This window comes from Muscardinus avellanarius, assembly GCF_963383645.1.
Source record: "Muscardinus avellanarius genome assembly, chromosome: X".
Classification (NCBI taxonomy): domain Eukaryota; kingdom Metazoa; phylum Chordata; class Mammalia; order Rodentia; family Gliridae; genus Muscardinus; species Muscardinus avellanarius.
In genome coordinates, this window is record NC_137792.1 from 109,274,663 (window position 1) to 109,290,192 (window position 15,530).

The window sequence follows — 15,530 nt, forward strand, 5'->3', positions numbered from 1 at the left end:
CTACACACATATACCTGTAGGGACAATGCCCAAGTAATTAGTAATCTGGATTCTCTGACAAGAGAAAATATAAAAAAAGACCTATAAATAGTTTTTTTTTTACTGAAACGACTCCCATATACTTTTTGATTCTTTCTGTAGTGCTGATTACATAGGAGACAATAGAAAACACAGCCACTGTTCAGTACATTCCATTTAATTTAGAAAATACAAAAAAGCAGAAAAAGTCACTTATCCTATTATTTACCAATGCACATCTGAATGTTAATTGATATCCTTTTCATGTTTTCATATCTATATGATTTCTTTTATATACAATTTATAACTTTATAATTTCTTTTAACCTGTTTTTTGTTTTGTTTTTTGTTTTTTGCATGTCTGGGGATGGAACCCAGGGACATTCTACCTCCGAGCTACACCCTCAGCCCTATTTTTTATTCTTTATTTTGAAACAGGGTCTCACTGAGTTGCAAAGGGCCTCACTAAATAACTGAGGCTGTCTGCGAACCGCGATCCTCCAGCCTCAGCCTCCTGAATGCTGGGATTACAAGCGTGAGCAACCACGCTTGGCTTCTTTTAACCTATTTTTGTACTGAGGATTGAACCCAGGGGCATTCTTTCTCTGATCTGTAACACCAACCCTTTTTATGTTTTATTTTTATATATTTATTTTTGACAGTACTGGGGACAGAACTTTGGGGCAATGTACCTCTGAGCTACACCCCCAGCTCTATTTTTGTAGTTTTTTTTATTTGTTGAGAAACAGGTCTGACTAAGTTGCGAAGGGCCTTTCTAAATAGCTGGGACTGTCCACGAACCACGATCCTCCAGTCTCTGCCTCCCAAGTGCTGAGATTACAAGCATGCACCACCATGCCTGGCTTATGTTTTATTTTTGAAACAGGGTTTCCCTAAGTTGCTGAGGGTCTCTGTAAGATGCAGAGGCTGGCCTCAAATCTGCAATCCTCCTGTCTCAGTCTCCCAAGTACTGGTATCATAGGCATGTACCACTGCTGCACCTGATTAACCTTTTTTAAAGTTAAGTTCATTGTAAACATTTTTGATGGATGACTCTAGCAACCCTCTATAAAAGCAAAGGATATATATCAAATTGACTCATGTAAATGATATTTCTGTGAGGAGCCTGATAATATGAGAGTTTAGATATGGAATAAATGTTTTCATCAATTGTAAAAAACAGTGCTGCTGCCTTCTCAAATAAAGGCTCTCTTTTTTGTGTGTGTGGTACTGGGGGTTGAACCCAGGGGAATTCTACATCTGAGATATACTCCCAGCCATATTTTATTTTATTATTATTTTTTATTTTGAAACAGGGTCTAAGTTACTGAGGTTGGCTGCAAATCTGTCTCAGCCCCAAAAGGGTTGGAGGTATAGCTTAGAAGTAGAAGGCCTCTGAATTACAGGTGTACACCACCGTGTCTGGCTAAGATTCTCTTGATTAAAGAGTCACATGCCAGAATCCTTTCTATTTATGTAGTTTCTAAGACTTTCATTTAATTTCTCTAATTTAGAATTGCCCAAAGTAAGGAGACAGTAGAATTGTAAGTCTCTGAAGTGAGTTTGATTGTGGCTTGGCCATCTTCATTATCTTAATCATATCTTTAAATATTTGACTTTCAATCTTTTGTAGCTTTCAAGAAAGGAAACACTCTGGGGTTTGTATTTTTCTTAGTGTATTTTAAGTATTGCAAGGTCATGGTACCTACAAAGCTTTTGCGTCTGCTATTTCTAAGACATTCTTTCGAGAGAGCAGTCTGAATTTTGTTCTAAGTAATTGCTGAAGGAAATGGAGTATATTGATTGGTTGAAAATGTTTGGGCATCATTATGCATGTGACCTTTGTTTTGCTAGGATACAATGCAACTGTTCTGGCCTATGGACAAACAGGCTCTGGAAAAACCTATTCAATGGGAGGTACATACACTGCAGATCAAGAGAATGAACCAACAGTTGGGGTCATTCCTAGAGTAATACAGATGCTCTTCAAAGAAATTGATAAAAAGAATGACTTTGAGTTTACTCTGAAAGTGTCTTACTTGGAGGTAAGTAATTTATCTTCAGTTATTTGGAATCCAAAATTATCTTTGGATAGAAAAATAAATCCAAATCAGATTTTTCCTGGCATAACTCAGATTATCAAGTTACATTTTTGGTAAACTGCATCTAAATAAATTGATGGAGAAAACTTACTGGCTCACTTAGATCTGGATCTGACCCAATTCTTTTCTTATTAAACTAGTCTGTTTAATCTTATTGTTGTAATTTGCATTGCCATATTAAAAGATGATAAGGAATGTTTAATTCTATTTTTTGCCTCTATTACTGATTTCTTATGAGTATGTGGAAAGTATTTGATTTCCCTTTATTGTTTTGAGGCTGAAGTTATAAAAGGCTGCTGCTTTCTAAAAAGTGTTACAGTACCGGGCGTGGTGGCGCACGCTTGTAATCCCCGCGCTTGGGAGGCCGAGACAGGAGGATCGCGCAGGTTCGAAGCCAGCCGCGCGCGCTGGCTTAGGAGACCCTGTTTCCAAATATAAAAAAGTATAAAATAGGTCTGAGGGTGTAGGAGGTAGAAGGGCTTCCGGGAGCCCCAGTACCACCAAAAAAAAGAATAAATAAATAAATAAATAAATAGAGTTACAGAGTGAAATATTCAGCTATGTATGTGGTGATAGAGTATGTTCGTTCAGTAGTTATTTACTGAGCACCTATTTGACAGACCCTGTTATAGGCACTTTGATATATCAGGTACTTGGGAGAAATCTGTGAACAAAACAGATAAAACCCGCTGCCCTTATTGGAGTTTGTAGTCAGTATATACCAATGTACAAGTAGATAGGCCAATCAGATCTAATCTCTGATGCCGTAAAGCCATGTTTAGGGAATTTATGGCCTCTAGGAAAATCGGTGATTGGTTCTCAATACAGAGGAAAGTGGTTTGGATAGTGGAGATAAGTAGTTGTGTCTTAAAAGAGTAATAATTATGTCATTTAAGCAATTATAAATCATATGTGAATGCTTCATCTTTTTTTGTGGTACTAGGATTGGAACAAAGGGGCATTCTATCCATAAACTACACCCTGTTTTTTATTCTTTATTTTGAAACAGGGTCTCACTACATTGCTGAGGGCTGCTCTAAGTTGCTGCGCCTGGCTGTGAACTTGTGATCCTCCTGCCTCAGCCTCCCAAGTACTGGATTACAAGTGTGCGCCACCACACCCAGCTGAATGCTTCATCTAGATGACGAATCTCAGTATGTAACCAGGTAAAGGGTTTTAGAGCTGGGAGAGGGGAAATTAGACATCAAGATTAGTCTTTTGTCACGATTAACCCAGCTGTGGGGTTATACTTGAATGTAAAAATAACTTGGGAACCTGGCATGTTAAATAATAGCAACAGCGATCATAGCAAACAAATACAGTGTTTTCTATGTGCTAAACGTTGTTCTGAGTACTTAACGTCCTGCTTGCTGTTGAGCTTTTAGTTGCAACTTCTTCCTTTTTCTGCCCTTACCCCCAGTTTCCATCCCTTAAGGATGTGTGTGTGTGGAACTGGGAATTGAACCCAGTGGTATTGTACCTCTGAACTACATCCCTAGCCCTTTTTATTTATTTATTTTTATTTTGATACAGGGTCTCACCATGTTGTTGAGCCTGGCCTTGAACTTGCGATCCTCCTGTCTCAGCCTCCCAAGTACTAGGATTACAGGCATGCACCACTATGCTTGGCCATCTCACATTTTAACTAAGTTGGTGAGGATGATCCTATGTTGACACCTTAAAAAACTGAAGGTATTGTGCAAGTACTCAGGATGCTGAGACAGAAGGATCACAGGTTCAAGGACAGCCTCAGAAACTTAGATTCTCAGCAACTTAGCAAGATTGGTCTCAATTAAAAAAAAAATAGGTCTGAGGGTATAGCTTGGAGGTAGAAAGCCCTAAGGTTAATCTCTAGTACCAGAAAGACAAAAAACAAAAATAAAGACTTGAAACTGGATATCAATTTTACTTTTTGTGTGTCTGCTATTAAGAGACTGTCCTAGCCAGGCATGGTGACTCATGATTGTAATCCCAGTACTTAGGAGCCTGAGATAGGAGGATCACAGGTTTGCAGCCAGCCTCAGCAACTTAGTGAGACTCTGTTTTAAAATAATAAAATACAGCTGGCGTGTAGCTCAGCGGTAGAATGCCCCTGGGTTAACCCCCAGCACCAAAAATAAATAAATAAATAAATAAATAAATAAGACTGTCTTAAGAGATTAGTTTCAGTTTTCCTACAAGCAATATATGAATTCATTCTTGTAAAACATCAAATTATTTTATGTCTAAGGTTAAAGTCTTTTACTGTAGTGATAGGGATTTAACCCAGGGCCTCTTATATACTAGATAAGTACTTAACCATTGAGCCATACTCCCCAAGACACTTAAATTCTCTTTTTTAAATTCTATACACAATATATTCATTGTTAAAATTTTTAAACTATGCTTTAAAAAGTCACAAAGCATTTTAAAAACCACCTTGGACCCCACTACTCAGAGGTTACCACTGTTAACATATTCTTTTACCACTTTATTTTCAACAATATCAGATATACAATGAAGAAATTTTGGATCTTCTATGTCCGTCTCGTGAGAAAGCCTCCCAAATAAACATCCGGGAGGATCCAAAGGAAGGAATAAAGGTGTGTTGGTCTTTTACTTGATGCTATAAAAACGTTGTCAACTCTAAAGTTCACATCCTTTTTTGCCACTGTGGTTTTAAAGGATTACTAACAACTTAGTCTTTCATGTTTTGTGTAGTTCTAATTGCTTTTGTTAATCAAGAATTCCTAGATAGGCGCTCTTGTGGGGAAGGAAGGAAGGAAGGAAGGAAGGAAGCAAGGAATCTCAGTTTTATCATCTTCCTGTTGAAGCACTCTTGATGAAACACTAATATCAATTAGATATTAATTCTTTACAGAGTTCTGAGCTGTCCATTATGGTAGTCACTCTCCACATGTGGCTATTTAAATTTAAATTAATTACAAAGCAATAAGATTTCATTTCCTCTGGTACACTAGCCAGATACATGTGGCTTATGACTACCATATTGAATGGTACAGGTACAGGATTCACCCATGATCTGGGATGATATAAAAAGTGAGAAATAAAATGAAATTAAAAATTCCTAAATACCACAGGAAGAAAGATCACTTATTTGAGAGTCTCTGTTATATGGTATAGATGTATGATGAGGAAGCGAGGCAGAGCTGGAGTATTCAGGAGTGGGAGAATCAGGCTGGAACTAGGTGCAAAATGGTGGTTCAGGGAAATATGAACAAATATGCCTTTCTTGTCTTGCCTCTCTTCCTCTGCACAAAGAAAAAATTTTGGAGGTTTGGGGTACAGATAAGGGGCAGATGCCTGTATTTCTGCTTCTGTGTTGTTTTTCCTTTGCGTGCCACTAAATTTTTAGTAAGGAATTGAAGGCTTGAAGGCTCAGTCTTGTTAAGCATGGAACACAGGGAGATGGTTTGGATAGTGGAGGTAAGAAACCTGGGCAAAATATATGCTGTCACCACAAAGCATGTTGGTACTGAGCCAGCTCTTGACCCTGTTCCAAGATCTTTTATATGCCCTATGCAAAGGCAAGAATTAAATCCCAGGCATTGTTTGAGGTGACATGCGCAATTCAAAGAAGTGTGCATTCTTGACAGTAATTGGGGTGGATAAAGACAAGTTTGTACACGTTCTTCAGATGAGATGGATGAGATTTAAGTAGGTGGAGAAAAGAAGTAAGAATATTCTTTTTTATATATACTTTTACTGGTGTACTATAGTCTCACGTGATAATATAGTTCAGAGTTAGAGGGACCTACATACACACAGCACTTGGTAAGCTTCTCTCCAGCTCCCTCCCCACTCCCTTCCCTTCCCCATACATGATATTGAGATTGGCATTGGTAATTTTACATCAGAACATAACATCATTTCCTTCATTAATTCCCCCCTTACTGCACCCTTCCTTAAACCCCCTCCATCTTTCCATTGGCGTTTCTCTTCCATTATCTAAAGTCCCTCTTGTGTCCCAGTTACTCCCTAGCTTCTGCATTTGAGAATATTCTTATAGTAAGGAATAACTTCTACAGGCAAGAACAATAAGCCTAGGCTAGTCTGTCTGGGTTAAAGGATATGGGCTGGGAAATAACAGGAGATATGTTAGGATCCGATTATGAAGTCAAGCTGAGGTGGTGAGAGAATGTTGTAATCCCAGCATTTGGGAGGCTGAGACAGGAGGTTTGAGGTTCACGGGCTCAGCTACTTAGTGAGGCCCTTTGCAACTCAGTGAGACCGTGTTTCAAAATAAAGAGTTACAGATAGGACTGGGGGTGTCACTCGGAGGTAGAATTCCCCTGGGTTCCATCCCCATTACCACACACACACAAAGAGATTATGAAGTCAAGCTAAAGAGCTTGGTTTCTATTTCTGCAAACAAAATATAAATCATTTAATACTTCCAAATGAAAAGTTACCATGGTTACTTTTACCAAATTTTTATCTAATGTGTATATCTCTTCAGCAACATTAGCTCCTGGAATTTAGGTGAATATCTTAATATTTCTTAGTATATCCTCATTATCTAGCACGGAGTTTAGTAATTTGGTGACATTTTAGGAATCAAATTTTAGTAAGATTAAATGGAAATGGATTACAACAAAGAAGATGAAGAAGACCAATTTGGGAAACTGTTGTCTTCTTTTTGAGACATGAAGTAATATAGGCTTGGATTCAGCAAGGAGATTTGGAAAGGAGAAGGAAGTGGTAGATTCAGGTGAATGACTAGGAGGTGGCGTAGATGGGATAATGAGAAATGGGAGGAGTTGAAGATGATCTGAGTTTTGAGATAATGAGAATGGAGATATTTATAGAGATGGAGAAGTACTGGAGAGAATCAGTGTTGGAGGGAAGATGAGCTTGGTTTATTTTAAAAAATAAACAGGCAGGTAGAAATAAAGGACTAGAAATTAAGGCCACAGATAGAGATTTGGGAGGTATGGAGTAATAAAACTAGTATATTGGAATGAGAAATGACTTCATAGTCATCTAGTCCTCAGATGCTCTGAGAGATTGAGACTTGGATGAGTTCTCCTAGGTTGTTACAGGAGCAAATCTGAGGCCCCATTTTTTTGGCTTCCCAATTCAGTGAAAACCTGTACCATGCAATTTCCTCTAGTGAAAATGAGAAATAAAATGGATCAGAAGTCCTGGAAGGTGCTTGGAAAACCTGTACCATGCAATTTCCTCTAGTGAAAATGAGAAATAAAATGGATCAGAAGTCCTGGAAGGTGCTTGGTGTCATGTGGAGGATAAAGTAGTAACAGAAAAAACTACAGCTGTTTTTGTTGCCCTTGTCCTCCTTTGAAGCCATCGCTTACCGTCATTTGGGGCTCCCTGCAAGGCACTTGGTCATTGTAACCCTAAAATCTAGAGATCTCTAGCTCTAGTATTAGCTGCCACATTTGTTTTCTCAGTTTCTAGGACAGGTCAGACACTTTGGATTCTAGTCATCTTTTCAGGATTGTTGTTTGAAACAGTCTGCAGTAACCCAGCTATTCCGTTTATTGAGGTCTTTTTGGAACATCGATACCTTTTTAAACCACCAATCTCTATATTTCTGATCAAGCATCTGAAGTCTAAATCATAAAGGAATTTTTTTTCTTTCTTCGAATTAGATTATGGGACTCACTGAGAAGACTGTTTTTGTTGCCCTGGATACTGTTTCTTGTTTGGAGCAGGGCAACAATTGTAGAACAGTGGCCTCCACAGCTATGAACTCCCAGTCATCCCGATCTCATGCCATCTTTACAATCTCCGTAGAGCAAAGAAAGAAAAATGACAAGTAAGTTATCATTTCAGTAGTCAAGGTTTTTTATGTTAGTTCTATTATGGTTGGATATTAGGTTTCTTCAGTTGATTTGGCCAGTCATCTGATGTGGATATTGTGATCATTAGGGACCAATGAAGTTATTTTTAATGACTTGAAAAAAAATAAGAGCTGGCAGATGAGCTTTGATATTCAGCTAAAGTGTGTATAATATTCTCACTTGTGTTTTCCTGTCACTATCAGGAATAACAGCTTCCGCTCCAAGCTGCATCTTGTAGACCTTGCTGGTTCAGAAAGACAGAAGAAAACCAAGGCTGAAGGGAATCGTCTAAAAGAGGGTATGAATAATTAAGGTCAAAAGCTAAAGGTTAAAAGCTTCTATACTTTTGTTTATATTACTGGTGTTTCAACTGGGACTGGAATGTTTCAGATCACATTCTAACAGCTGTAATTCAAGTTTGAGGTTGATTTTAGATGGTGAAAAATTATTTCTTTTCCTCGTACTCATTCATTTTTGTTTTGTTTAGTTTTACCCCCAACCATTTATAATTAAAATCAGTATCCTGATTCTGTCATTTCAAGTATTTACTATCCCTTCCAGATGGATAAACCTCATCAGCACGTTTTCCATATCTTCATTCAAGTTGTTGGATTTAAATCATCAGACTCTTGAGGCTAGGAAAAAACCTATGGTGTATGTTAATAGAAACCTTCCAATAGCCGGGCATGGTGGCGCACGCTTGTAATTCCAGTGCTCAGGGAGGCGGAGACAGGAGGATCATACAGGTTTGAAGCCAGCCTCAGCTACTTAGTGAGGCTCTCGGCAACTTAGTGAGACCCTGTTTCCAAGTAAAATAGAAAATAGGTCTGGGAGGATAGCCCTGAGGTAGAAAAGCCCCTGGGTTCCACCTCCAGAACCAACAAAAAAAAATTTTAAAAAGAAAAAAAAGAAACCTTCCAATAGTATGAGAGTGATCTAGTGATCTGCATGCTTTGGGAATGGTCTTTTAGGTGTTTATTAATCTCTCCAACAGAATTTAACATCTAGCTCCTATTTCTCAGTTTTCTTCTTAAGGATCTTATAAAAGATTTGTCAAACACCTTGCTAAGTTCAGATATACTTTGTCTACCATATTTCTCATTGCTATTTGCTTAGTACCAGTTCAAAAAGAAATAAAGATTAGCCTAGATTGACTGTTTTTTAGTGAATTCAAACTGCTTCTAGTGTTCATTCTTCCATATCTAGGTTCTTGCAAGCTGTCCTTGTAATAATCCATTTGAGACTTACATCAGACTCACTGGTCTGTAATTTATGGAATTAACTTTTACCCCTTTATTTTTAAATTGAAATTACATCGCCCAGTCTTCTGGAACATCTTCCTCTGTGATTCTGCAAATATCATTGACATAGCTTTAGTGGTCTTATTTGAAATTACTCTCAGTTCCCTCGGCCATAATTCATCTGGTCTAAGATATTTGAACTCTTATTAAAGTAGTTGGTTCTTACTACCTCTTTACTCATACTGGGCTTCAGTTCCCTCTTGGGAAGCAGAAAGGCAGGAGCAAAAATAGTAATTGAAGGATTTTACCTCTCTATCATTTATCATTATTATACCGCTGGCACAGGGCAAAGACCTATTACTTCCTCATTCAGCTTTTTGTTCTGAATGTATTTTAAAGTGCCCTTTTTGTTCTGTATTTGCACTTTGAGATTTAGACTTCTTAATACAATTTCTAAAGGTTCTTATACCTTCTCTATCTTTTGAGTATATGGTTTGCAGTTATTTTATTTAATAGCTTTATTGATATAATCCACATACTATAAAATTCAACCACTTAAATGTAACCATCAATGGACTTTAGGACATTCAGAATTGTGCAGCTATCACCAAAATCTAATTTTAAAACATATAACTCCCAAAAGGAATACCATACCCATTGGCACTGATTCCCCATTTCCACCTCTTTCCCTAGCCCTAGGCAACCACTAACCTATACTTCATATAAATGTAATCATGTATCTGTTCTTTGTGGCTGACTTCTTTCACTTAGCAGAGGGTTTGCAAGGTTCATTCATTATTGTAGCATATATCAGTACCTCACTCCTCCATTACTGGAGATTGAACCCAAAGGCACTTTATCAATGAACTATAATCCCAGTGTTTTTTATATTTTTATTTATTTTTACTTGTGGTACTGGGGGTGCATCCAGGGGCTTTTCTACCTCTGAAGTATACTCCCCAGACCTATTTTATACTTTATTTGGAAACAGGGTTTCACTAAGTAGCTGAGGCTGGCTTCGAACCTGTAAGATCCTCCTGTCTCAGCCTCCCAAGCATGGGGATTACAAGCGTGTGCCACCATGCCTCGCTATTTTTACTTTTATTTTTATTTTTTTGTGATACTAGGGATGGAACCCATGGATATTCTACCTCTGAGCTACAACTTCAGCCCTGTTTTTTTTTAATTTTGAAATAGGGTCTCACTAAGTTGCAGAGGGCCTCAATAAGTTAGTAAGGCTAGCTGCCAAGCTGTGATCCTCTTGTCTCAGCCTCCCAAGTACTGGGATTACAAGCCTCCACCACCATGCTCAGCTTCCCCAGTCCTTTTGTAAAAAAAATTGGGGGGGACAGGGTCTCAAAATGTTGCCTATGCTGGCCTCAAACTTGTGATCCTCCTGCCTCAGCTTCCTAAGTAGCTGAGATTACAGGTACATCTTTTTTATTGCTGAATAATACTCAGTTGTATGGATATACCACATTTTGTTTGTCCATCAGTTGTATCCAAGTTTTCATGTGGACAAATGCTTTAATTTCTCTTGAGTATATACCTAGGAGTGGACTTGCTGGGTCCATTATTTTAAGTAAAACTCTGTTTTACTAAAAATAATAATTAGCATATCATAAAATTCACCCTTTTGAAATTATACAATTCATTGATTTTTATATGTTCACAGGGATTTATGTAACCATCACCCAATAATTTTGGCATGTTTTCATTACCTCCCCCCAAAACCCATTCCCATTGGCAATCAGTCTTTGTTTCCTACTAATGTCAGTACCTCACATTCCTGGCAATAACTAACCCTCTGTCTCTATAGATTTGCCTTTTGTTGACATGTCATAGAAAATGAATCAGACAAGATGTTGTGTTTTGCCACTGACTATTTTCACATAGCATAATGTTTTCAAGATTCATTCATGTCATACATGTGTCAATACTTCATTTGTTTTATTGCCAAACAGTAGTCAATTTTAATACCAATAGTGTAATAACCAAAGTATGAACATTTTTGCACAAGTTTTTGTGGATGTATGTTTTCAATTTTTGGCCATATATCTAAGAATGGAATTGCTGGATCATATGGTAACTTCATGCTTATCTTGTTGAAGAACTGCCAATCTGTTTTCCTGAGCAACTTGACCATTGTACATTCTCATCAGCAATATATGAGGGTTCTAATTTCTCTATGTTCTCACTTTTGTGGTGTTCATTAATGTTTTACTTATGGCTAATGATGTTGAGCATTGTTTCATGTACTTATTGGCAATTTGTATATCTTCTTTGGAAAAAAGTCCCATTATTTTCACATTTAGGTCTTTGATCCAGTTTAAAGTTTTGTGTGTGTGCTATAATTTTGTGTGTTCAAAATATAGAAAAATATGGTGTGAAGTAATTGCCTACCTTCAAACTTTAACATGTGGATACCCAATTATCGCAGCATCATTTATCAAAAAGCCTATCTTTCCCCATTGGATTTTCTTGGCCTCTTTGTCAAGAAACAACTAGACTTATTCTATTGATTTATATTTATATCTATCCTTATGCTAGTACCCCACTATCTTGAATACTCTAGCTTTGTAGTAAATTTTGAAATTGAGAGTGTGAATCCTTCAACTTTGTTCTTTTTCAAGATTATATTTCCTTTCTGGGTCTCTTGCATTTCCATATGAATGTTAGAAGCAACTTGGTAGTTTTTCTGCAAAGAAGCCATCTTGCTTTTCATAGGGATTGTATTGAATGTGTAGATCCACTAGGGAATTATTGTCATCTTTTTTGATAGGGATAGCTTAAGAATTTTAATTTTTTATATCTAAATTCTATTAATTTTAAATTTTTAAATTTCTATGTGGAACATATTAAAATGGCATTCAGATCAATATTGTCTTTCAGTACATGAACATTGTCTTTCTTTTTATTTGTCTTATTTAATATTTTATAGTAATTTAAAGATTTACAGTGTAAAATTTAGTTATACTATTATACTAGTGTTAAATTTTAGTTTTAGTAATATTATAAATGGATTTGTTTTCTTAACTTCATTTTCAAATTATTAAGTCTTTTATTTTATTTATTTATATTTTTGGTACTAGGTGTGGAACCCCGGGGCTTTTCTACCTCCGGGCTATACTCCCAGACCTATTTTTTATACTTCATTCAGAAACAGGGTCTCACTAAGTTGCTGAGAGCCTCACTAAGTAGCTGAGGCTGGCTTTGAACCTGTGTGATCCTCCTGTCTCAGCCTCTCAAGTGTGGGGATTACAAGCGTGCGCCACCACACCTGGCTCAAATTATTAAGTTTTGTATATTGATTTTATATCTGCAAAATTATAGAACTTGTTTCTTAATTCATATAATTTTAATAGGTTTTTAATGGATTTCTCTATATAAGATCATGTTATTTATTTTTTATTTGTGGTATGGGAGTGGAACCCAGGGGCTTTTGTACCTCTGATCTATACTCCCAGACCTATTTTTGTTTTTTTGGTAGTACTGGGGATGAAACTCAGGGGCTTTCTACCTCTGGGCTATACTCCCAGACCTATTTTATATATATTTTTTTGGAAACAGGGTCTCGCTAAGTTGCTGAGAGCCTCACTAAGTAGCTGAGGCTGGCTTCGAACCTGTGCAATCCTCCTGTCTCAGCCTCCCAAGCGCTGGGATTACAAGTGTACACCACCACACCTGGCCTGTGTCATTTGTTGATAGAAATAGTTTTAGCTTTTCCTCTTTAGTTTAGTTGCTTTTATTTCTTTTTCTTGTCTGTTGGCTAGAATCTCCAGTACAATGTTGAACAGAAGTGATGAGTAAGTATTGTTATAATCTCAAAGGGAAAACATTTTTATCAAATGCCTTTTCATTATCTATTAACATGATCATGTTATTTTTTACTTTTATTCTGTTGGTAAGCTGTACTGCATTAATTGACTTTTTTATGTTAAATCAACTTTGTATTCCTAAGATAAACCTAACTTGTTTTTCTTTGTTTGGTAACTTTCCTGGACTAATTCTGTATACACTGTATTCCCTGTACCTTGACACCACAGAAGTGTCTTCTTAGTTTCATGGTTAGCTAATGACTGGCCATAGATTTCCTTAATGCCTTGAGCCTATAATCTTTCACCATTTGCCTAGGACTTTCTATATCTGTTTGGGCATGCTTTCAACACTCCGGCACTTTATAGCCCTGCCTTAACATTCATTCACTGCTTGAGCAGAATCTCAGAGTTAGCCAGAGGTGCAAGATTTAGATCTTTTTAGGTCTTTCCTGACCATCCACAAAGCCCTGCACATACATATTGCTTTCTAGATGTCCAGAAATATGAGAACATTATAAAGCCCCCGTGGATACCTTATTCCCCTGATCTTCCTTATCAGCTCTTGCTTAGGCTCTTCTTTAACCATGGTTGTTAAGTTTGATGCATTATCTTTGCCAGATATTTTTCTCTACATGTGTGTATGTGTACATAGAGTAATATAGTTTTGATATATGCCTTTAAATATCTTTCGGTAATGAGACTGAATTTAGGAGCATTTTACCCCTGAGCTACAATCCTGGCCTTTTTTTTTATACTTTTAGTGGTACATTATAGTCTTACATTATAATGCAGTTTGTAGTGATAGTGAAATACATGCACAGAGCACTAGGTTGGCATTCTTCCAGCTCCCTCCCTACTCCTCTCCCCTTCCCCATACAGGGTACTAGCTTGACATTGGTATTCTAAGCCAGGCGTGGTGACGCACCTTTGTAATCCCAGCATTCAGTAGGCTGAGACCAGAGGATCGCAGTTCACGGACAGCCTCAGCTACTTAGTGAGGCCCTCTGCAACTCAGTGAGACCTGGTTTCAAAATAAAGAATAAAAAATAGGGCAGGAGGTATAGCTCGGAGGTCGAATGCCCCTGGGTTCTACCCCCAGACACCCCTCCAAAAAAAAGACATTGGTATTCTCACCTATGTATACAATGTTGATAACCCAGCCCTTTTTTTAAATTTTGAAACAGGGTCTCACTAAGATGCTGAGGGTGTCTAGGGAGACTAAATTGATAAGGTTGTCCTCAAACCTGCAATCCTATCTCACCCTCCCAATTACTGGGATTTCAGGTGTGTGCTGCCACCATATCCAGCTGTGGAGTTTTTTAATTAATTTTATTTTATTCCAGCTGTAGTGTTTTAATATGTCTTTACTATGGAATGATTGCCACAATCAAGCCATAACATATTCAGTACTTCATATAGTAACATTTAAAATATATTTTGAAGTAAAATGTATAAGATACAATGCATGCTGGTTGTGGTGGCATACGCTTGTAATCCCATTACTTGGGAGACTGAGACTGGAGGATTGCAGTTTTGTAGCCAGCCTCAGTAACTTGTGAGGCCCTCTGCAACTTAGTGAGACCCTGCTTCAAAATAAGGGATAAAAATAGGGCTTAGGATGTAGCTCAGAGGTAGAATGTCCCTAGATTCAATCTCAAGTACCAAAAAAATAAATAAATAAAAAAATAGGGCTGGGAGCATAGTTTGAAAATAGAATGCCCCTGGGTTCAGTCATCAGTACCACAATCAATCAATCAATCAATTGCTCATATTTTATTTTATTTTATTTATTTTTTGGTGGTACTGGGGGTGGAACCCAGAGGCTTTCTAACTCCGGGCTATACTCCCAGATCCATTTTATATTTTATTTGGAAACAGGGTCTCACTAAGTAGCTGAGAGCCTCACTAAGTAGCTGAGGCTGGCTTTGAACCTGTGTGATCCTCCTGTCTCAGCCTCCCAAGCGCGGGGATTACAAGCATGAGCCACCACGCCCGGCAATTGCTCATATTTTAAATGCTCAGTTCATAAAGTTTTGATAATTACATATATTCGTGTACTTACCACCTAAAACATATTAAACATTTTCTTCTCCCTCAGAAAGTTCCCTTGTACTCCTTTTCAGTCAATCCATCTTTCTCTTCTACTCCAAGAAATTACTTTGACTTCTATTACCATAGATTAACCTTGCACATTCTTAGTCTTCATATGAATAGAATTAGATACTAATTTTTGTGTGTATGTGTGCCTCACTTCTTTTGCTCAGTATGATTTTTTATTTTGTTTACAGTGCTAGGAATTTAACCCAGAGCTTCATGCATGCTGCACTAGCTTTTTACCACTGAGCTATATCCTTAGTCTAACATAATATTTTTATTGTGTGGTATTGGAGATTGAGTACAGGGGCATTCTACCTCTGAGATACACTCCAGCCATATTATTATTATTATTATTATTATTATTATTATTATTATTATTAATTTGCAGTACTGGGGATGGAACCCAGGGGGCATTCTACCTCTGAGATACATTCCCAGCCCTGTTTATTAT

General features: G+C 37.4%; 1 protein-coding gene across 2 annotated transcripts in view; it reads left to right on the forward strand.

Annotated features, from left to right (window-relative positions):
• Positions 1–15,530, forward strand: part of KIF4A (kinesin family member 4A) — a gene marked incomplete at both ends in the record, with an annotated part of 112,261 nt that overhangs the window by 5,363 nt on the left and 91,368 nt on the right. For both annotated transcript variants that reach the window (XM_080719639.1, XM_080719640.1), the window contains 4 exons: positions 1,872–2,062; positions 4,609–4,701; positions 7,732–7,898; positions 8,127–8,221. In XM_080719639.1, coding sequence (XP_080575765.1) covers positions 1,872–2,062; positions 4,609–4,701; positions 7,732–7,898; positions 8,127–8,221 — 546 coding nt within the window. The remainder of the gene's footprint in view (positions 1–1,871; positions 2,063–4,608; positions 4,702–7,731; positions 7,899–8,126; positions 8,222–15,530) is intronic.